This window comes from Daktulosphaira vitifoliae, unplaced genomic scaffold (genome assembly GCF_025091365.1).
Source record: "Daktulosphaira vitifoliae isolate Bord-2020 unplaced genomic scaffold, ASM2509136v1 Scaffold_2, whole genome shotgun sequence".
Taxonomy (NCBI): Eukaryota; Metazoa; Arthropoda; class Insecta; order Hemiptera; family Phylloxeridae; genus Daktulosphaira; species Daktulosphaira vitifoliae.
In genome coordinates, this window is record NW_026099573.1 from 13,347,097 (window position 1) to 13,365,264 (window position 18,168).

The 18,168-nt window shown below is 27.2% G+C and overlaps 1 protein-coding gene across 1 annotated transcript in view; it reads right to left on the reverse strand.

Moving 5' to 3' along the window:
* The window catches only part of LOC126899056 (polyhomeotic-proximal chromatin protein-like), a 44,587-nt gene that overhangs the window by 4,692 nt on the left and 21,727 nt on the right, over positions 1–18,168 (reverse strand). Inside the window, 13 exon segments of the mRNA XM_050673579.1 lie at positions 130–314; positions 393–531; positions 1,241–1,395; positions 2,354–2,526; positions 9,662–9,846; positions 9,916–10,120; positions 10,207–10,381; positions 10,439–10,744; positions 10,746–11,830; positions 12,460–12,556; positions 14,896–15,240; positions 17,330–17,384; positions 17,473–17,554. Coding sequence (XP_050529536.1) covers positions 130–314; positions 393–531; positions 1,241–1,395; positions 2,354–2,526; positions 9,662–9,846; positions 9,916–10,120; positions 10,207–10,381; positions 10,439–10,744; positions 10,746–11,830; positions 12,460–12,556; positions 14,896–15,240; positions 17,330–17,384; positions 17,473–17,554 — 3,187 coding nt within the window.

The following is an 18,168-nucleotide window of genomic DNA, read 5'->3' on the forward strand; positions in this document are numbered from 1 at the left end:
CATATTTAAAAAAATTAATTTGACATTTTTATAAAATAAAAGGTATGGACCGAAAAAGTACTTAATAATTAACAAAAAAAGAAGTATAAGTAACTAAAAACTAAACATTTTTTTAAATTTTAATAATACCTTTTGTGATCTGGGTGCATTCGACGTCGTTCGTGATCTAAAACAGAATTAATAGCCGTCTCGCGTAACACTCCAGTATTGCCGCCATAAACAGAACTTAAGTAGCTGTTATCCCAGTGTCGTCTACCTGATTCCTCCACTGAATTACTCTCGTACGAACGAGATCTAGGTCTTAGAGGATAATCCTAAAACAAAATAAAAAATGCAATTAAGACTGCTAAATCGTATACTTGATTTTTCATAAGCTAACAATATATACTAACGTTTCTGTAACCGATTTCAACATCTTGACCATCACCATAAACACACATGTCGGACAAATGTTTGGCATAAGCATTGCGAGGTGCTCTCAGTCTACCAACCGTTTGTCTTTGGTAATTAAAGCGCCTTTCCAAATCTGGCCTAAAAACATTGGAAACTGGTTAGTACATAAATTAATAAGAAATAATTTATAATATAATATAAGGCATATTTAAAATCGAGTTTGTAGGAAAAATTAAACAAACAAATGAAAAAGTTCAGTTATATCAAAGGATGGCGTGGGTATACTGCCACCAAAAGCTAACCTTTAAGCTAATCTTTTACCACTAAATATACCATAAGCATTTTTTAGTTTACATTAAAATTTTAATTTTAAGTAATATTAGCCACAAATAGTCAATTTGTATTAAATATATATATAATTATATAGAATGTTCAATAAGTAAGTAAACAAATTTCTATTGTTCTCATTTTTTGTAACAATTTATCTGTTTCCTTACTTACTGAATACTCTGTATATATACACTATATTATAAGCATGAATTATAACAAAAATAATTTTAACAATACATAAATCATTTAATACAAAAACTAGATTATTTCAAATTTAAATATAAATTACTAGTTTATAATATTTACATGTAGGAAAATATGAAATTTTAACACGTGACTCAATTATTTTTTTCCCAGTGTGTATATATTAAGTTTTAGAAGTTTATAAGTGAAAATAACTACAATGTAAACGTAAATGTTTCTCAGTTAAAACTTTAATAAAAACACCTGTGTATTTATTTTTCACACGGGTCAAAACACTTGAAACATTTTTATTTTTTTAGGTGTATTTACTCACATGTTACTTGTAGAACGATAAATCTCATAGGCGCTACGGTCTCCTAAGACCCGTGACCTATGATCATCTTCACCAAAAAGAGCAGCCTGTCTTGATGCTTGTATTCGATCTGTCAAATAACTTTCAAATGGCTTTTTATGCAATCCTAATGAGCTCTAAAATAAAAATATATTTAATATAACAATATTAAATCACATTTTGCTTAAAGTTTACTAGTCGTATTATCCAAAGATTTCCAAATTTCTTAAAGTCGCTAAAAATAAATAAATGCAACCCAACCATAGTGAATATCAATCTTTAATTATGAAAACATTTATGAATGCTCATATGTTTAATCGGAATAAGAAAATACATGTATTAAGGTATATTAATGTGTATATATGTTAAAATACCTTAGTATACAGGATAATATTTTTATCATGCATCCATTATTCAAAAAATAAAAATTGTAATATAATTAAAAACAAAAAGTTCTCAATATTATTGAGAAATTTTTTTATTTTTGGTTTCTTTTAGATACACGTTTTCAATAATTTACCTACCATAAAGTAATTTTTAGCTAGCATAAATAATAGAAAATGATCTACATATCTATAAATGACTCTTCTATACATAAAAAATATATATATATATATATGTATAGATAGAAATATACAAAAAAAAAAATTAGTAAATTACTTAAATAAAAATCAATAAAAAAATAGTTAGCTTTTGATATAAAAAAATCATCAATCTACATGTATTCATTTTCCATTAAAAATAAATCCACAAATATTAGTGGCATTATGCTATACATAGACCATTATTTAAATATTTATAAACTTACAATAATCCATCTAAAAACGTTATTGTTATCGATAATAATAATTAAATAGATCATTAAGTGTTGAAATTCATGGTAAAGATAAGAAAACTTTTAACTTATTTTAGCAGATAAACAAAAATTCAAGTTAAATATATACCAGAGTCATAATAACCATATAATATATCTATCATATTTTAACAATAATTTCTAATTCAAATGTATGTTTATACTTCTTATATGAAATATAATGGATGTTTCAAATGATATGTATAGCTACTTAATTATTTTAATGACCTCTTAAAACTTACCAGTGTATTAGTGCAACTAGCCAATTGACTCTGCTGTTGTGATGTTGACGATAACAGGTGTCTCAAATCTGGAGGTAGACAAGCGGCTAGTTCATTGTCTCCTTCAGTAGAGTATTTAGGGTAGCCGTAGTGTCTTGACATCGGTTCTCCTGTACTGCTTACTAAACTGGAACCTAAATATAGCCGAAACCGCTCATTTAAATTTAATATTATAATTATTAAGGGGATAAAATTTGCTATAATTTTTCTCGTGGCTTGAATGTATTGAAATTGCCCACATAAAATGCCGTGTTGCTTTTAATTTGTAATTTAATAAGTTAAACAATTGGGTTTAGAGACAGATTTATTAGAGACAGATGCTACGTAGAATAATTCACACAGCTAAAAGGATGTTTTAAAGATGATCACATAAGTTCATATTTTATTTATAGCTATTAGCAATTGAGTTTTTTGAGGTCTACATGATGATTTCATTAATTCATTTTGTTTTTTCGTCTAGCTAAAAAATAATTACTACTTTCACAGATGTCAACTAGGAATTGAGAATAAAAATAAAATGAGAGTCCGATACATTAGTATTGAAAATTTCCATAGTTAATAAGGCATTTGAAGCGTACCATATAATCCGTAACTAGCCGGTGCGTTGTAATACATGCCGGCCAGGGTAAGTCTGCTGGGTCGCTGAGAGTAGCCCAGCTTTGAGTAATACGGTATGGATTTATCGTAATGCATTTTGACTTAAAAATGACGTTTATGAAAGCTCCGCAGGACCTCACCCCATTTGGCAAATGACTGGAATATTGAATTCAAGCTGAGCTACGGTGACAGCAGCAACAGCGAGTTGCCGTCCGTCAACGGCGGTATCAACTATGACGATGGGCCGTCCTCCGTAAACGGCTGCGGACATGGCGGCGGCCACTGTCGATGGACTTGCTATTTTATCAAAACGTTTGTTACGTTATCGAAATTTCCAACTATCGTTATATAAAATTAATAACGACACAGGCAGTGGAAAAAACGGCGCAAATATCACTGTTACTCGATATCTAACGCACACGGACTCGGTAAGAAAATTCGCACGCCACTGACATCGTCGGTCACTAGTTCACACGAAGGTCGCTAACGATTTTATTACTCGTAAATATCCCGTGGGAGAGTGCCCAAGTAGGGAAAAGTTGGCGGGCGGATATGTCGGTCGACAGCGCCACAGCTGTTCGTCGGGCCAACGGGAGTACACGTTATGCCAGCAACCACGTGCGCCTGTCTGATCAATACAAAAAACCGTAGTGGATTCACCACCGTTATACGCTTTAGCCTTTTTGAAGAAATTCACGCGACCTACTCTCGTTACCTACTAATCGGTATGGCCACTTCAACGGTACGCTCTCTATCCTTGAATAACGCAAAAAATTAAGATTTGGTGACACTGGAATACAATACAACGATTTACAGCATATATGTACAATAAGAACACTTAAATAGATCAAATTCTTTCTATTTTTCAATTTTCTTAAATTTATGTTTATGATCGACGAGATCCCATTGACGGTCTACACATTGGAAGTACAAAATATACAAACTCGTCGTCAAAATTGTTTACATTCAATAAGACTGATTAAGATTAATAAATTTAAAAAAAGACACAAATAAACCCATTAATGTAGGAAATCTAGGAAAAAGTATTTTATTCGTTCATATCATATGCTTACTTTTTTGTGCATATACTTTTTGTTTTTATTGAAAAGGTTAGTTTTTATAAAAAATAAATTATTTTGTTTGTTTCATAATAGTAATCGTTTCAAGAATAACAACGTGTCGTGGTGTTAAAGATTAATGAAAAAGGTCATTTTCTTCGATATAAGGTTTTTGTTTCAGAAAAGAAACACTCTTCCAAATTATTGCTCGGCAACCGTTACCCTTAAAAAACTATTCTACGAAAATATGATATCTCTAAAACTTTATCCCTTAAACTTAAAGCCAATTTAGTTAAACGCACAAGTCGTTTGAAAATTATTCATTTACTACGTTTAAATGGAACCGTTAAATCGTTTTAAAGTAAATTCTTTTTGAAATAAAAACAATTTCATATCATGTAAACAGTTTAAAATCGTTTTAAATATATTCAAACGCTTTTAAAATAAAACTTCAGTTGTAAGAGGCTTAAAATAACGAAACGTTTTAATTTTTTTTTTAAATGGTTTTAAATTAATAAGTAAACAGGTACTAATCATAAATAATTTAACTTTATTTAGACGATCTAAGTTAAAAAAAAAAAACTAATTAAAAATAATTGTTGAGGTTACTTATCTTATGTTACGAATACATCCAAAAATTTTGTAAACAATCCATTTGACTGAATAATATGTTATCCGAATATGTGTTTAAATTTATATATTTTTTAGATTCGATGCGTAACGAAGGATATGTTAATTTTATTTTCCCGGTAAATATTTCTTTTTTTGTGACAGTAAACCAAATTTATCAACTACTACTGAACTGATTTTCCTCCATGATATGTTAAAAGATCACAAACCGTATTTAGTGTCGTAGTTTTAAAAAAATCACCTTAGTTCCCATAATAATATTTACAACGTTTTTTATGAAACAGTCTATATTGATATTTTTAGTTTTCACTTTATATTGAAATAATTTTTGAAAAGTAAAGGGATCATTGTAAAATGTTTTTCACAATATTTTACACTTTTAACTTACTAACAAAATACTTTTTTTCGAAAATCCAATTAATAATCTAAGTTTTAGCTTCGATGCGAAGCGGAGAAGGTATTAATTTTACTATGATGTGTTTTTTTTTTTTTTTATGTCTGTTGCCACTTTTTCTCAGCTCTCATAGGACCGATTTCTTTCAAAAATACGTCAAAAGATCACAAATCGTATCTAGTTGAAGACATTACCCTTAAAAATTGAAAAAAATTCCCTCGTTCCCCGCAAATGGGGGAAATATCCAAAAAAATTACAAATTTAAAAATCGCTAATTTTCGAAATTTTTTCACTTTTTTTTCTTAAAACTTCCATAACTTTTTGAAAAATCAACAAATCAACATAATTTTTTTTTATACTAAAACCTTAGATATTTACCTTTCATTTGATATCATTTTTTTGAAAATCTATCACTTAACCTGCTCATTGGGGGGGATTTAAAATGGCAACTTTTTTACAAAAATTAATTTTTTCAACTTAATTTTTGAAAATGTTCCGGAAAGACTGCGTCCTTTAAACATATATCAAATTAAAGCTTATTTTATGTACTACAAAATGAAAAAAAAAAATTTGTCCCGACACTTTTTTTTCTACATTTAAACGGCTGCCGTAGTTAAAAAAACACTATTTTTGTGTTAAAATTTTCGATTTTCGATTTTAAATTTTCAACTTAAAAATGCTATAACTTTTTGAAAAATGTATATATCAGCACAAATTTTTTTTTTCTAAATACATTATAAGTACATCTTTCATTTGACATACTTTTTATTAAAATTGGACAATTTCCCCTTATATAGGGGGCGTTCAAAACTTAAAATATTGTAAAAAACATAGATCTTTTTCAACTGAACTTTTGAAAATGTTCCGGAAATACTGCGTCCTTTAAACATATATCAAATCAAAGGTTATGTTATATACTATCAAATGAAAAAAAAAAATTTGTCCCGACATCTTATCTTCTATGTGCAAATGGCTGTCGAAAATTTAAAAAAAAATGTAATGTTTGCGATAAAAATTACATTTTATCGGGATGTTTTTTGTACTTAAAACTGCCATAACTTTTTCAAAAATGAACAAATAAAAATAATATTTTTTTGTATTGAAACCTTAGATATTTCCCTTTCATTTGATATAATTTTTTTTGAAAATCTAACACTTATTCTGCTCACTGGGAGGATTTAAAATAGTAACTTTTTTACAAAAAATAACTTTTTCAACTTAATTTTTGAAAATGTTCCGGAAATACTGCGTCCTTTAAACATATATAAAATTAAAGCTTATTTTATGTACTACAAAATGAAAAAAAAAAATTTGTCCCGACGATCTATCTTCTATACGCAAATGGCTACCATATTGAAAAATATACTATTTTTGTATGATAATTATGGGTTTTGTATTTTATTTTAATAGAAGTTGATGTTGCTTTTGCAATTATCCATCAATTTTTTAAAATTAAACACTATCTACAGATTTGCATCGAAGCGTTTCTTATGATAGTGATTTTAATCACTGTCAGATTAAATCTAGACTGAACCCAACTATGCAATGTCTCCACTATGCCGCGACCCCACTGTGCTACCGTTTTTATAAAGTTTAAACCTACTATCAAATTTTTTTTCTTTTCAATATTTTATAATGTTTCAAGCAACTTGACTTCTTTGAACCTACATCAAATTATATACAATACAATGTACTCTGAGACGAAAAAAATAAACTATCTGAAAAATTTATTTATATGAATTAACAGTCACTTAAGTGAAAAATTATACAGTTATAAAATGTCCAATTTTGTAGTTTTTATATTATAACAAAATACTTGCTTCATTCTAAATTATTTCAAATTTAAGCTTATTTTAATACACTAAATAATTGGAAGACAAAATGATATGCGTAATCATATAAAATTGTGTAACTCTTGGTAGATAAAATAATTTTTTCAATGCATCGAAATGTTATGACAATGATTTTTATTATTGAAGATATCTATCAATACTGACTTAAAAAATTCTTCAACTCCATTACATTGGATTCTCAACTTTAAATAACTTTTTTTAATATTACAATCATTCGTGTAATTTGAAAGAGACATTGCTACAAAAACCCAGAAAAATATATATTTTAATGAAAAAAATTTTTTTCGAGACAAAATATATTAAATTAATATAAAAAAAATAACGGTAGCACAGTGGGGTCGCGGCATAGTGGAGACATTGCATAGTAGGGTCCAGTATAGATTTAATCTGACAGTGATTAAAATCACTATCATAAGAAACGCTTCGATGCAAATCTGTAGATAGTGTTTAATTTTAAAAAATTGATGGATAATTGCAAAAGCAACATCAACTTCTATTAAAATAAAATACAAAACCCATAATTATCATACAAAAATAGTATATTTTTCAATATGGTAGCCATTTGCGTATAGAAGATAGATCGTCGGGACAAATTTTTTTTTTTCATTTTGTAGTACATAAAATAAGCTTTAATTTTATATATGTTTAAAGGACGCAGTATTTCCGGAACATTTTCAAAAATTAAGTTGAAAAAGTTATTTTTTGTAAAAAAGTTACTATTTTAAATCCTCCCAGTGAGCAGAATAAGTGTTAGATTTTCAAAAAAAATTATATCAAATGAAAGGGAAATATCTAAGGTTTCAATACAAAAAAATATTATTTTTATTTGTTCATTTTTGAAAAAGTTATGGCAGTTTTAAGTACAAAAAACATCCCGATAAAATGTAATTTTTATCGCAAACATTACATTTTTTTTTAATTTTCGACAGCCATTTGCACATAGAAGATAGATCGTCGGGACAAATTTTTTTTTTTTATTTTATATTACATATAATAAGCTTTAATTTTATATATGTTTAAAGGACGCAGTATTTCCGGAACATTTTCAAAAGTTCAGTTGAAAAAGATCTATGTTTTTTACAATATTTTAAGTTTTGAACGCCCCCTATATAAGGGGAAATTGTCCAATTTTAATAAAAAGTATGTCAAATGAAAGATGTACTTATAATGTATTTAGAAAAAAAAAATTTGTGCTGATATATACATTTTTCAAAAAGTTATAGCATTTTTAAGTTGAAAATTTAAAATCGAAAATCGAAAATTTTAACACAAAAATAGTGTTTTTTTAACTACGGCAGCCGTTTAAATGTAGAAAAAAAAGTGTCGGGACAAATTTTTTTTTTTCATTTTGTAGTACATAAAATAAGCTTTAATTTGATATATGTTTAAAGGACGCAGTCTTTCCGGAACATTTTCAAAAATTAAGTTGAAAAAATTAATTTTTGTAAAAAAGTTGCCATTTTAAATCCCCCCCAATGAGCAGGTTAAGTGATAGATTTTCAAAAAAATGATATCAAATGAAAGGTAAATATCTAAGGTTTTAGTATAAAAAAAAATTATGTTGATTTGTTGATTTTTCAAAAAGTTATGGAAGTTTTAAGAAAAAAAAGTGAAAAAATTTCGAAAATTAGCGATTTTTAAATTTGTAATTTTTTTGGATATTTCCCCCATTTACGGGGAACGAGGGAAGTTTTTTCAATTTTTAAGGGTAATGTCTTCAACTAGATACGATTTGTGATCTTTTGACGTATTTTTCAAAGAAATCGGTCCAGTGAGAGCTGAGAAAAAGTGGCAACAGACATAAAAAAAAAACACATCATAGTAAAATTAATACCTTCTCCGCTACGCATCGAAGCTAAAATATTAAAAAAAAAAAAAAAATATATATATATAAAACATAAACCTTCAAAATTATTCTGAAATTGTGCCTATAATTATAATTCAATTTTAGTCAAATTTAAGTATTATTATTTCAATTTTAAAACAAATGACTGAAACTAAATTTTCTCAGTTTATAACTAAAATACGATAAGGATAAAGAGAAACTATTTCAAGTGCGAGTACTTTAGTATAAGTTTAGATCAAATAACATCTAGCAGCTTATATTTACAATTTATATCACGTTTATAGTCAACGAATTAATTGAAAAGTTTCTACTCAATGTAATATGACGTTATAAAGTGGTTAACCGAAAATACTCTTTTGATGAAACTCAATTATTAATTTTGATGTGGGCGAGTTGACTATTTACAGTTCGTGTTAATTAATTGTAACAAAATATTCAAAATGTATAGAAAAATTGTCATCAATACCTACTTTGTGAAGAATTTTGTTTTTTCACATTGATACATATTCATACGTACAGTATACGTTTTATATTATTATTATAAGAAAATTATGGAGAGCAAATATCATAAAATAAGTTTGAAAGTATTTAATTAACGTTTTAATGATATTTTTGTAATTAAATTAAAGTGGAATTTATTTCACAAAAAGTTTATTTTGTTGTTTAGTATTACAAACACAAGTCAGTCACTGGATCAACTTTTTATTAAAATAAACTGTTTTTAATGCATAATTTCACTTAATTAACACATATTAGATTAATGATCTTCAAGTGCTAATGATCTTCAACAGGGAATTAAAGAAAAATAATAATATTAATTGAGACTTAATGTGATTCAAAATTAATCAAATCTTCAAGTTAATTTTTTTTTTTAGTTAAAAATTCTCTTACCTTGCAGTAAACCTAACGCAGACTCTGGTCTAGAGTAATTGACAAAATCTCTTTGAGGTCGATATTTTGATAAATTTGTTTCGCTCATACTTGGCCTCCCACGACCAGCAAATTTGCTCATAGCAGACATACTGCCTAGAGTCATACACTCAGAATTCGATACATTCCTGACAGATGAAAATGATCTGAAAAAAATACAATTAAACATAATTTTACTCATGTATATATAATTATATATTTTATGAATAACTAACCGAAACTTATCCATCATTGCCTTCATCATTCGTTCTCTTTTTTTGGCACTTGGTATTGGCGCTGCTTCTTGATTTGGCGGCAGGTCGGGCAGTCGCCGTCTACTTCTAAACGATTTCATTGAATCAGTTTCACTTAAAGTATCTGGAGAAGCCGCCAAATCTCTTAAACCTCTTGGTGTACTGACCGGGGTACTTTGAGGAGTCACTGTTATTATATTATAATAATTCAAATGTAACAGAGTAATTATTATTCTTAGTATTAATAAGTTCACATAAAATAATGTTACTCACAGTGAGACGTAGGCTGAGCATATTTTATAGCCGACAAATTATTTCCTAAAGATGATGATATGATTTGTTTATTACCTGCCATCTGCTCAGTGACAAGGCCTGACGGTTTACCAGTTTTTTGAGTTCTCTGGTCAACGTCAGGATTTTGATTTTTTAATTGAACATTATCGGATCGCTAAAATCAGAAATTTAATTACTATTAGAGTTATTTTTACTAATTTGTTATAATTACCTGTCCTTCAATTTTGTTCGTATTCGCAATATCATTCTGATTGTTATAAGACGCGTTTTTATCAACTAAACCTATTGATGAGATATTTTCTGTTTTAAAATTGCTTTTTTTTTTATCAATAGATAAATTATCATTATTTTGTCCTAAATGATTATCTGGCATTCCAGTAGAATCTGTTAATTTCTGTTCTCTATTGAAGTCTTGTTGATTTTGATGTTCAATCGGGAATTGAGTAACATCTTTTTGAAAAATTTGTTTTTGTTGTTGCTGTATTTGTTGTTGTTGTTGTTGCTGCTGCTGCTGCNTTTTGATGTTCAATCGGGAATTGAGTAACATCTTTTTGAAAAATTTGTTTTTGTTGTTGCTGTATTTGTTGTTGTTGTTGTTGTTGTTGTTGTTGCTGCTGCTGCTGCTGTTGCTGTTGCTGTTGTTGTAATTGTTGAAGTTGATAAAGCTTCTGTTGCTGTTGCAATAATTGCTGGTGCTGTTGAATAGGTTGTTCGAATGACGATTTTTGTTCAGTATGCTGATATGTATATTGGGATTGATAAGGTTGATACAAAACTTCACTATTTTCATTCGGATATGTCTGTTGACTAATTAATTGTTGATTCGTTTGACCATCAAACAGCGGTTGTTCTCGCTTATTATAAAACTGTTCCATGTTATTCAGTGTCCTGTTATTAAGTTCGTTAGAGAATAATACATTATTTTGAGGACCTCCAGCTAAAAATTGATTATTGTTATTCATGACTTGTTGATTAATTGGTCTAGGCGTTATCATTTGATCAACTGGTTGATTGATCATTTGTCTTGATGAATGTAGCCCTGGGCCATAAAATATTGAATTATCAGCTTGATAAACTGGTTGATTTTGCAAAGTTTGTTCCATTTGCATTTGCCTGTTTTCTCCTAAAATTAGCGGCGTTTGATGTTGTTGTGATAAATTATTTACGATTTCTGGTTCAAATATACTAGGCATCATATTGTTACTGACATCATTAGAATACATTTGATATTGTTGATCCTGAAGATTTTGACTTATTATTGATTGGGTCCTACGTAATTGCGTTAAAGGTTTGTTAGACCCTAATCCATCAAAACTAGATTGCTGTTGAAGAATTTGTTGCTGCTGCAATTGTTGTTGTTGCTGTTGTTGGTGATGTAATTGTTGTTGGTTTTGTATTTGCTGCTGCTGTTGTTTTTGTAATTGCTGTTGCTGTAGTTGCCTCTGTTGCTGCTGTTGCACTAACATTTGTTGTTGTTGGTATTGTGGTTGTGATTTATCAAATGAATTTTCATATACTTGGGGTTCGCAGAATTTATATTTGTTATTATTTTCAAATTGATCACTAGTAACAATAGGTGTATTCGTTGATCCATTCATAATAGCTGCAATAAAACAATGTTCTATGTTTAATAACGAAACTGGATTATATATTTAAATAATTAGCAATATTTAATATATTATTAAGTCATCTTTTTTTGTTTCACTTTAACAGCCATCTACAAATGATATTCATTCTTAATCATAAATACTCCGAAATCTATGATTAAGCCTTCGCTAAAGTAATCTCCATTTTTTGAAAAAAATCGGTAAAAAAAACAAAAATCTAAATAATTTTTAGTATTTAATTTTGTATATTAAGTATCTCTATATGTACGATATTAGTTTTTATAGTAAGTGGATATGATTGATGAATACGATCACATCAAACTGTAAAAAAAATAATTCTCTATAAGAAAATATTAAAATGTAAATTTTGTTTAATGTTCTGAATACAAAGGTAAGTAGTGGACTCTTCAATTATTAAGTTAACCTTTCACTCAGTAAACCTAGCAGCTCATGACCGAGCCCCATACCTATGACTGTACGCATCAGATACCGTCTCATAGCTGACCCATGCATATCATCCCTCTTTCAAATTTAATAACTTATAATATAAATTTAATGATTAATTAAATTGGTTTGACCATACTTAATTATTTAACTTATTTTTATTTGATTATTGTGTATTAACCTATTGAACGGCTAAAGTCTGCTAACATTCCACTTATTGTTCCACAATCTTTATCAGGAGGCACATTTTGTCCAAAATTCTGTTCCACTTGTTCATTCTATGGAGATTAAAAACACACATTAATTTTAAATATATATATTGTAGTTTAATTTGATCACAATGAAAGCATCAACTACATTTATGTAATTAAACTATTAGTTGAATAATTTGTACATCATTGTTGGAGGAAATTGATTTATATATTAAATTTAATTATTTTAGCCGTTATATTAAAAAAAACACTATATTGCTATAATTATTTCACACTTTTAAAAATTATACTTTTGTATTCAATAACGCAGGCAATCAGTAAATCAACTTCCACCAACGATTTTCTAGGCCATATTAGTAAATATTATTTTTATTTAATACTCATTCAATTATGTAACATAACACGTCGATGTCTAGTACATCATTTAATGATTAAACATTTTTCTAATACGTTACATTACATATTACTACTGTAAAATCAACAGTACTAAACATTTCTATCCTATAATACATACTTTAAACTAAAAAATACATCATATTAATCATGTCAAAAGTCTTAGAAACACCCATACATCTACGGTACATAAATAGATGTTATTACACACTATTTCATGTACTGTACAATTTATATAGGAACTGAGTTTAAAACTCAATCCTATTTTATTCACTTGAATTTTTTTCAACAAGATATAAACTAGACTCATTGGAGCAATAGCTGACAACATTAAAAATTCAATAGACTATAAATGTTCTCGCATGCATTATTAATAATTTTATCTATTTTACTGGCCATCACTTTGAAATTCCTAAAATAATTGTATATTAGCACAAATAGTTATTACACTTAAAGTAAAAATTAAACCACTACCACAAATATTGTTGGTACAATACAAATTTACATTTCTATGAGGAACTAGAACTTTTATGATTTCATCGAGTTTTATCGATTTGGATTTTTGAAGAAAAAAAATTTTATTATTGTTTTTTTGTCATAATACCTTCAAATTTCAATTCCAAACATATTCAATTAACTTGCTATCCCAGTTTTCGTAAGTAATACTCAAAGTTAAAATAAAAATAATAATAATAATTAACCAGCTATACGTATAGTTCAATATATATGTTAATAATGAAATCGCTGCTCAAGAAAACTATTGTTAATTAGGGCAACTGATTTTGAATAACTCTCGGTCAACAGATAAGTTTTTAAGTCATATTTTTAAAAATTATTATAGTTTAAACGAAACACATATTTTTTTTAGCTTCGATTCGAAGCTGAGAATATATTTAATCCAGGTTTTTACTTTACACAATTTGAAAAAGAACTTAATAAAATAATAAAATATTATTTAAAATACAATCTGTAATAAGGGAATATCCCAATTTTATAATACTTGTGCAATCATAAATTTGCTTTGTTATATAAAATAGACATCAATTTGCTATTTAATTTTTTTAAATACTCATTCCATAAAAATTTTTGTGCCACAATTAAAGCCACACTATATCATAATACACGTAAATAATACACAGGTACTAAAGTGATATAATATAATCCGATGCACTGTACAATTGTAGATACAATATACAAAGTGATTTTGCAAAATAAATATAGTTCTTGAATAATCAGCTATAAATTACTTTTTAGCGTCATTACTTATAACTTATAAGGGTGTCATTTAAATTTTTTAAATGACAGGATACTATGTCTAACTTATAAAGTAGATAATGATCCAAGTAAGATAATGACTGGTCAATAAAAACTTCTGTTCAACACTTCACAAGTTATGAAAATTTCCAAGTATATACTGACAGCCGCTCTCTGCCTGTTGTTCAAGTATACAAATGTTCATAACTTTTAAGTTGTAGATAGTTATTATTGACTCGTCATTTTCTTAATTAAATCATCCCTACTTTATAAGCTAATAAAATTTATATATTGTCATTCAAAAAAATAAAGTCAACACCTCTATAAGTTATATGCAATAATTTTAAAAAGTAATTAATATCTGATCAAGAAATATTTGTGACTAAAAAAACCAAACATTAAATTTTAAATTTTGTATTTATTTTGTGAGTAATTAAGTGGTTAATGATCATTTTTTAAATGTTTTATATTTAATGGATTATCTTGTAGGTTCAAAGGTATTTTACACTTACACCATCTAAAGAACATTATAAATAGGTAAGGGTTGAAATATTTTTCTAATATCCTTTCAGTAAAATTAGATTACTAAATTAATGTATTAATTTATCTAATCTAATTAAATTAAAGAGTCAACATCTAAATATGTAATTATCTTACAAAAATATATTTCTATCAATATATTATTTCCAACACAACAACTATGCAATTTCAACAACAGCCTATTCGACAGTACACGTATATTTGAACTTATGGCTTACAGGAAAAGAGGCTGTTTGCTTGCCAACAAACTGGTTGTAGTTGACGGCCATATGGCTGGACGGATTGTGATTGTAATTGCCTTGGTCGTTCCAATGTGTCAGTCGATTTCCGCCACCGCCACCGCCATGCCTGTGCACAGAGCTGCCATCGAAACTTTTTTGTTCGCGAATCATGGCTTTTTTTGGCGAACTACTATTAATATTAACACCACTATGCTGGCCTTTTAAGAGCTGCTGCTGATGCTGTTTTTTCAGCTGCTGTTGTTGCGGAGGCGGTGGCTGATAAGTTTTTATCGGTTGATTTAACAGTTTACATATTCGTTCGTATTCGGGCGTTTTTTTCAGCTAAATGTAAAGTATTTACAATGAAAAAAATAACACACTCAGTTATACATATTAAGGAAAAAAAATTATGTTGATGCTGTACAATATAACATTTGACGTCGAAATTATAAAACATTCAAAAATGTCAAAACTTATAAAGAGCTGCACTTCTACGTAAATTAAACATTTAATCAAATTATATGAAACGTATTTCGATCACAAAAAACATATTTAATATCAAATAAGAATATTTATTTGTACTTTACGATAGCATACAAATCCAAAATAATTAACAAAAGATAGAAATAGTTTTACTTTGTTTTAACTTAACGGTCATCTCAACTATTATTCTATAAAATTTCATCACATTTTGAAAAGATTTTTTAAAATGACAAATCATAACTTTTAGTCCAACAAACAAATTAATACCCTAAGATTCCATTCGATGATTACATATAATTTACAAAGTAATGAAAAACTGCACACCCGATTGTATAGATAATAAAGAAAAATAACTGTAATATATGACGTAATAAAAAAGTATGAGAAACAAAACGAAACATCATTCCGAAGAAACATAATAAATAGTTGGTTTTTATGAAAAATAAGTAAATGAAAAAAGACTAAAATTGCATTATCATATTTTCAGTAAACAATGTGTTTTTGATACTTTTCGTAACAACAAACAAATAAAATCCCAACTTCATGTAAATGAAATATACAGATTATTCTTTATGCAAAATGAGCGTTACTAATAACCGAGAGAAATAGAGTACACATAATCTATATAACACACTTGTATTATTGAGCTGGAAAATTTTTTTATTGATTCGACAGTTAATACTTTAATAAAATTAAAAAATAATTAAATACTTTTTTTTGTTCAAAATTGTTACACATTATAAATATATTAGTCGAATCACTTTGAAAACAATATTCGTATTAATCAAGTATCAACTTAGTATTGTCAACACAATATTTTTTTATCCATAGGAACATAGTATACGTCAATTTTATTATGTCTTTTTTTTCAAAAATTATCATAATTTAATTATAAATAGTGAGTTCTGTAAGACAATATGTCAAACTTGAAACACCTTAACAATTTATAATCACTTCGCAATTTGGAAAAGAGTTTTAAATAAAATATATGGGTAAAAATAAAAGAAAAAACTACAACCCCTAAAAATCATGATGCGTTCCATAATTTCAAGTTAGAGACAAGACGCTTAAATCCAATTTCCTGAAATACGATTCTATGAATAAGATATATTTAAATTGCAATTAAACATCAGCTAATACATTTTACCATATTCTTCTCTACTATTTAAAAAATTATAACTATTTAATCTTAAATATATTAAGGATATTCGATGACATACCATAATCTACTTTATAGCAAATAATTGTTTATAATTTATAATCTTAAAAATTTATAGAATCCGAATCTATTTTGTTGTTTCTAAGGATAAAGATTTTATAAATACTCTCTCCTCGATATAAATACTATTTAATTAATAATAAATTCTACTCCAGGAAAATTTTTACGAATAATATAAATGAATAAATACATAAATCCATATAATAGAAAAAATAATGAAATCATTACTTATCGCAACATTTTATTTAGAGTAATTTATATTTTATTAATCATCACAGTTATAATTGTAATTTTATTTGAGAAATTATTTTATGAACACTTAATGGATGACAATTATTCAAAAGTTAATAATAAGTTATTATTAGATAATAATTCATTAGTTTATTTCGATTATGTACACTAAAATACCTAGTAACATTAAACTCGTATATGACTTAAATCACGTTACTTCATTGATAAAAAATAAATAACCAATGCGCTTTATTTATGTTATAATCTGAAAATTATTATATTTTGTTAAAAATTTAACTTGACATTATGTCCAGCGGTCTCTGTATTAAATAAAAATATACGCCATTTACCTTGTTATAATTTGAAAAATCTACACCTAATTAAAAATTGTGTGGTAGCAACACATATTTTTACTCGTACATGCTAAGTGTTTTAATTTTATGAAGTATAATGTAGTTAAAATAATTTTATTAGTCTATCTAACATTATGCCACTTACATCATCTTGAAAGACTGTATTTTCAGTTTCATACGTTGTATTCTCTGTCGAATTCCTATAATTAATTGAAAATACATTGGGATAGTTTTGTTAGATACCCACGTGATATTTAAAAATAAACGTTAAGTATATATTTCAATTACCGGTCGCAATACGAATTTTGATAAGCTGTTGACAATGATTCGTTTTCCGTATTGCGGTAGTTATTGTTCTGACCTAGAACACCTAAATATACAACATAAGGATTAGTTGATTTCAAGCAATAATAACAGAATAAATAATTTTAAATAATAATATTTTATAATAATATATTCTTAAAAAAAACATTTAGAACTAAAAAAATGTATTAATTTTAAAAATGCATTATAATTTTAATTTTTTGAATTGCCTATATGAACATGTATTTTTTATTTTTCAACATCATAATACTTATAATAATTAACAAAATTCAGAGTTATTTAGATTAAATACATTAGTAGATAAATCATCAGATGATATTTTTAATTGAAATAAAATTTCAACACGCCAAATGATTCTCGTGTAACTTTTTTTATATTGATGTTGAATAATAAAAAAAAAAACCCAGCACAGGGGGGTCGCGGCACAGTGGTGACGTGGCATAGTTGGATCAAGTATAATGATATCTGACAGTGATTAAAATCACTATCAAAAATAAACGCTTCGATGCAAATCTTTAGATAGTGTTTAATTTTAAAAAAATTGGTGTTTTATTCCAAAAGCTACTTGATCTGCTGGTTCCTTATTAATATCTCGATTAAGATAAAGTATGTCGAATGAAAAAGGGTTTATTAAAAAATATTATTTCTCATAAAAAAATT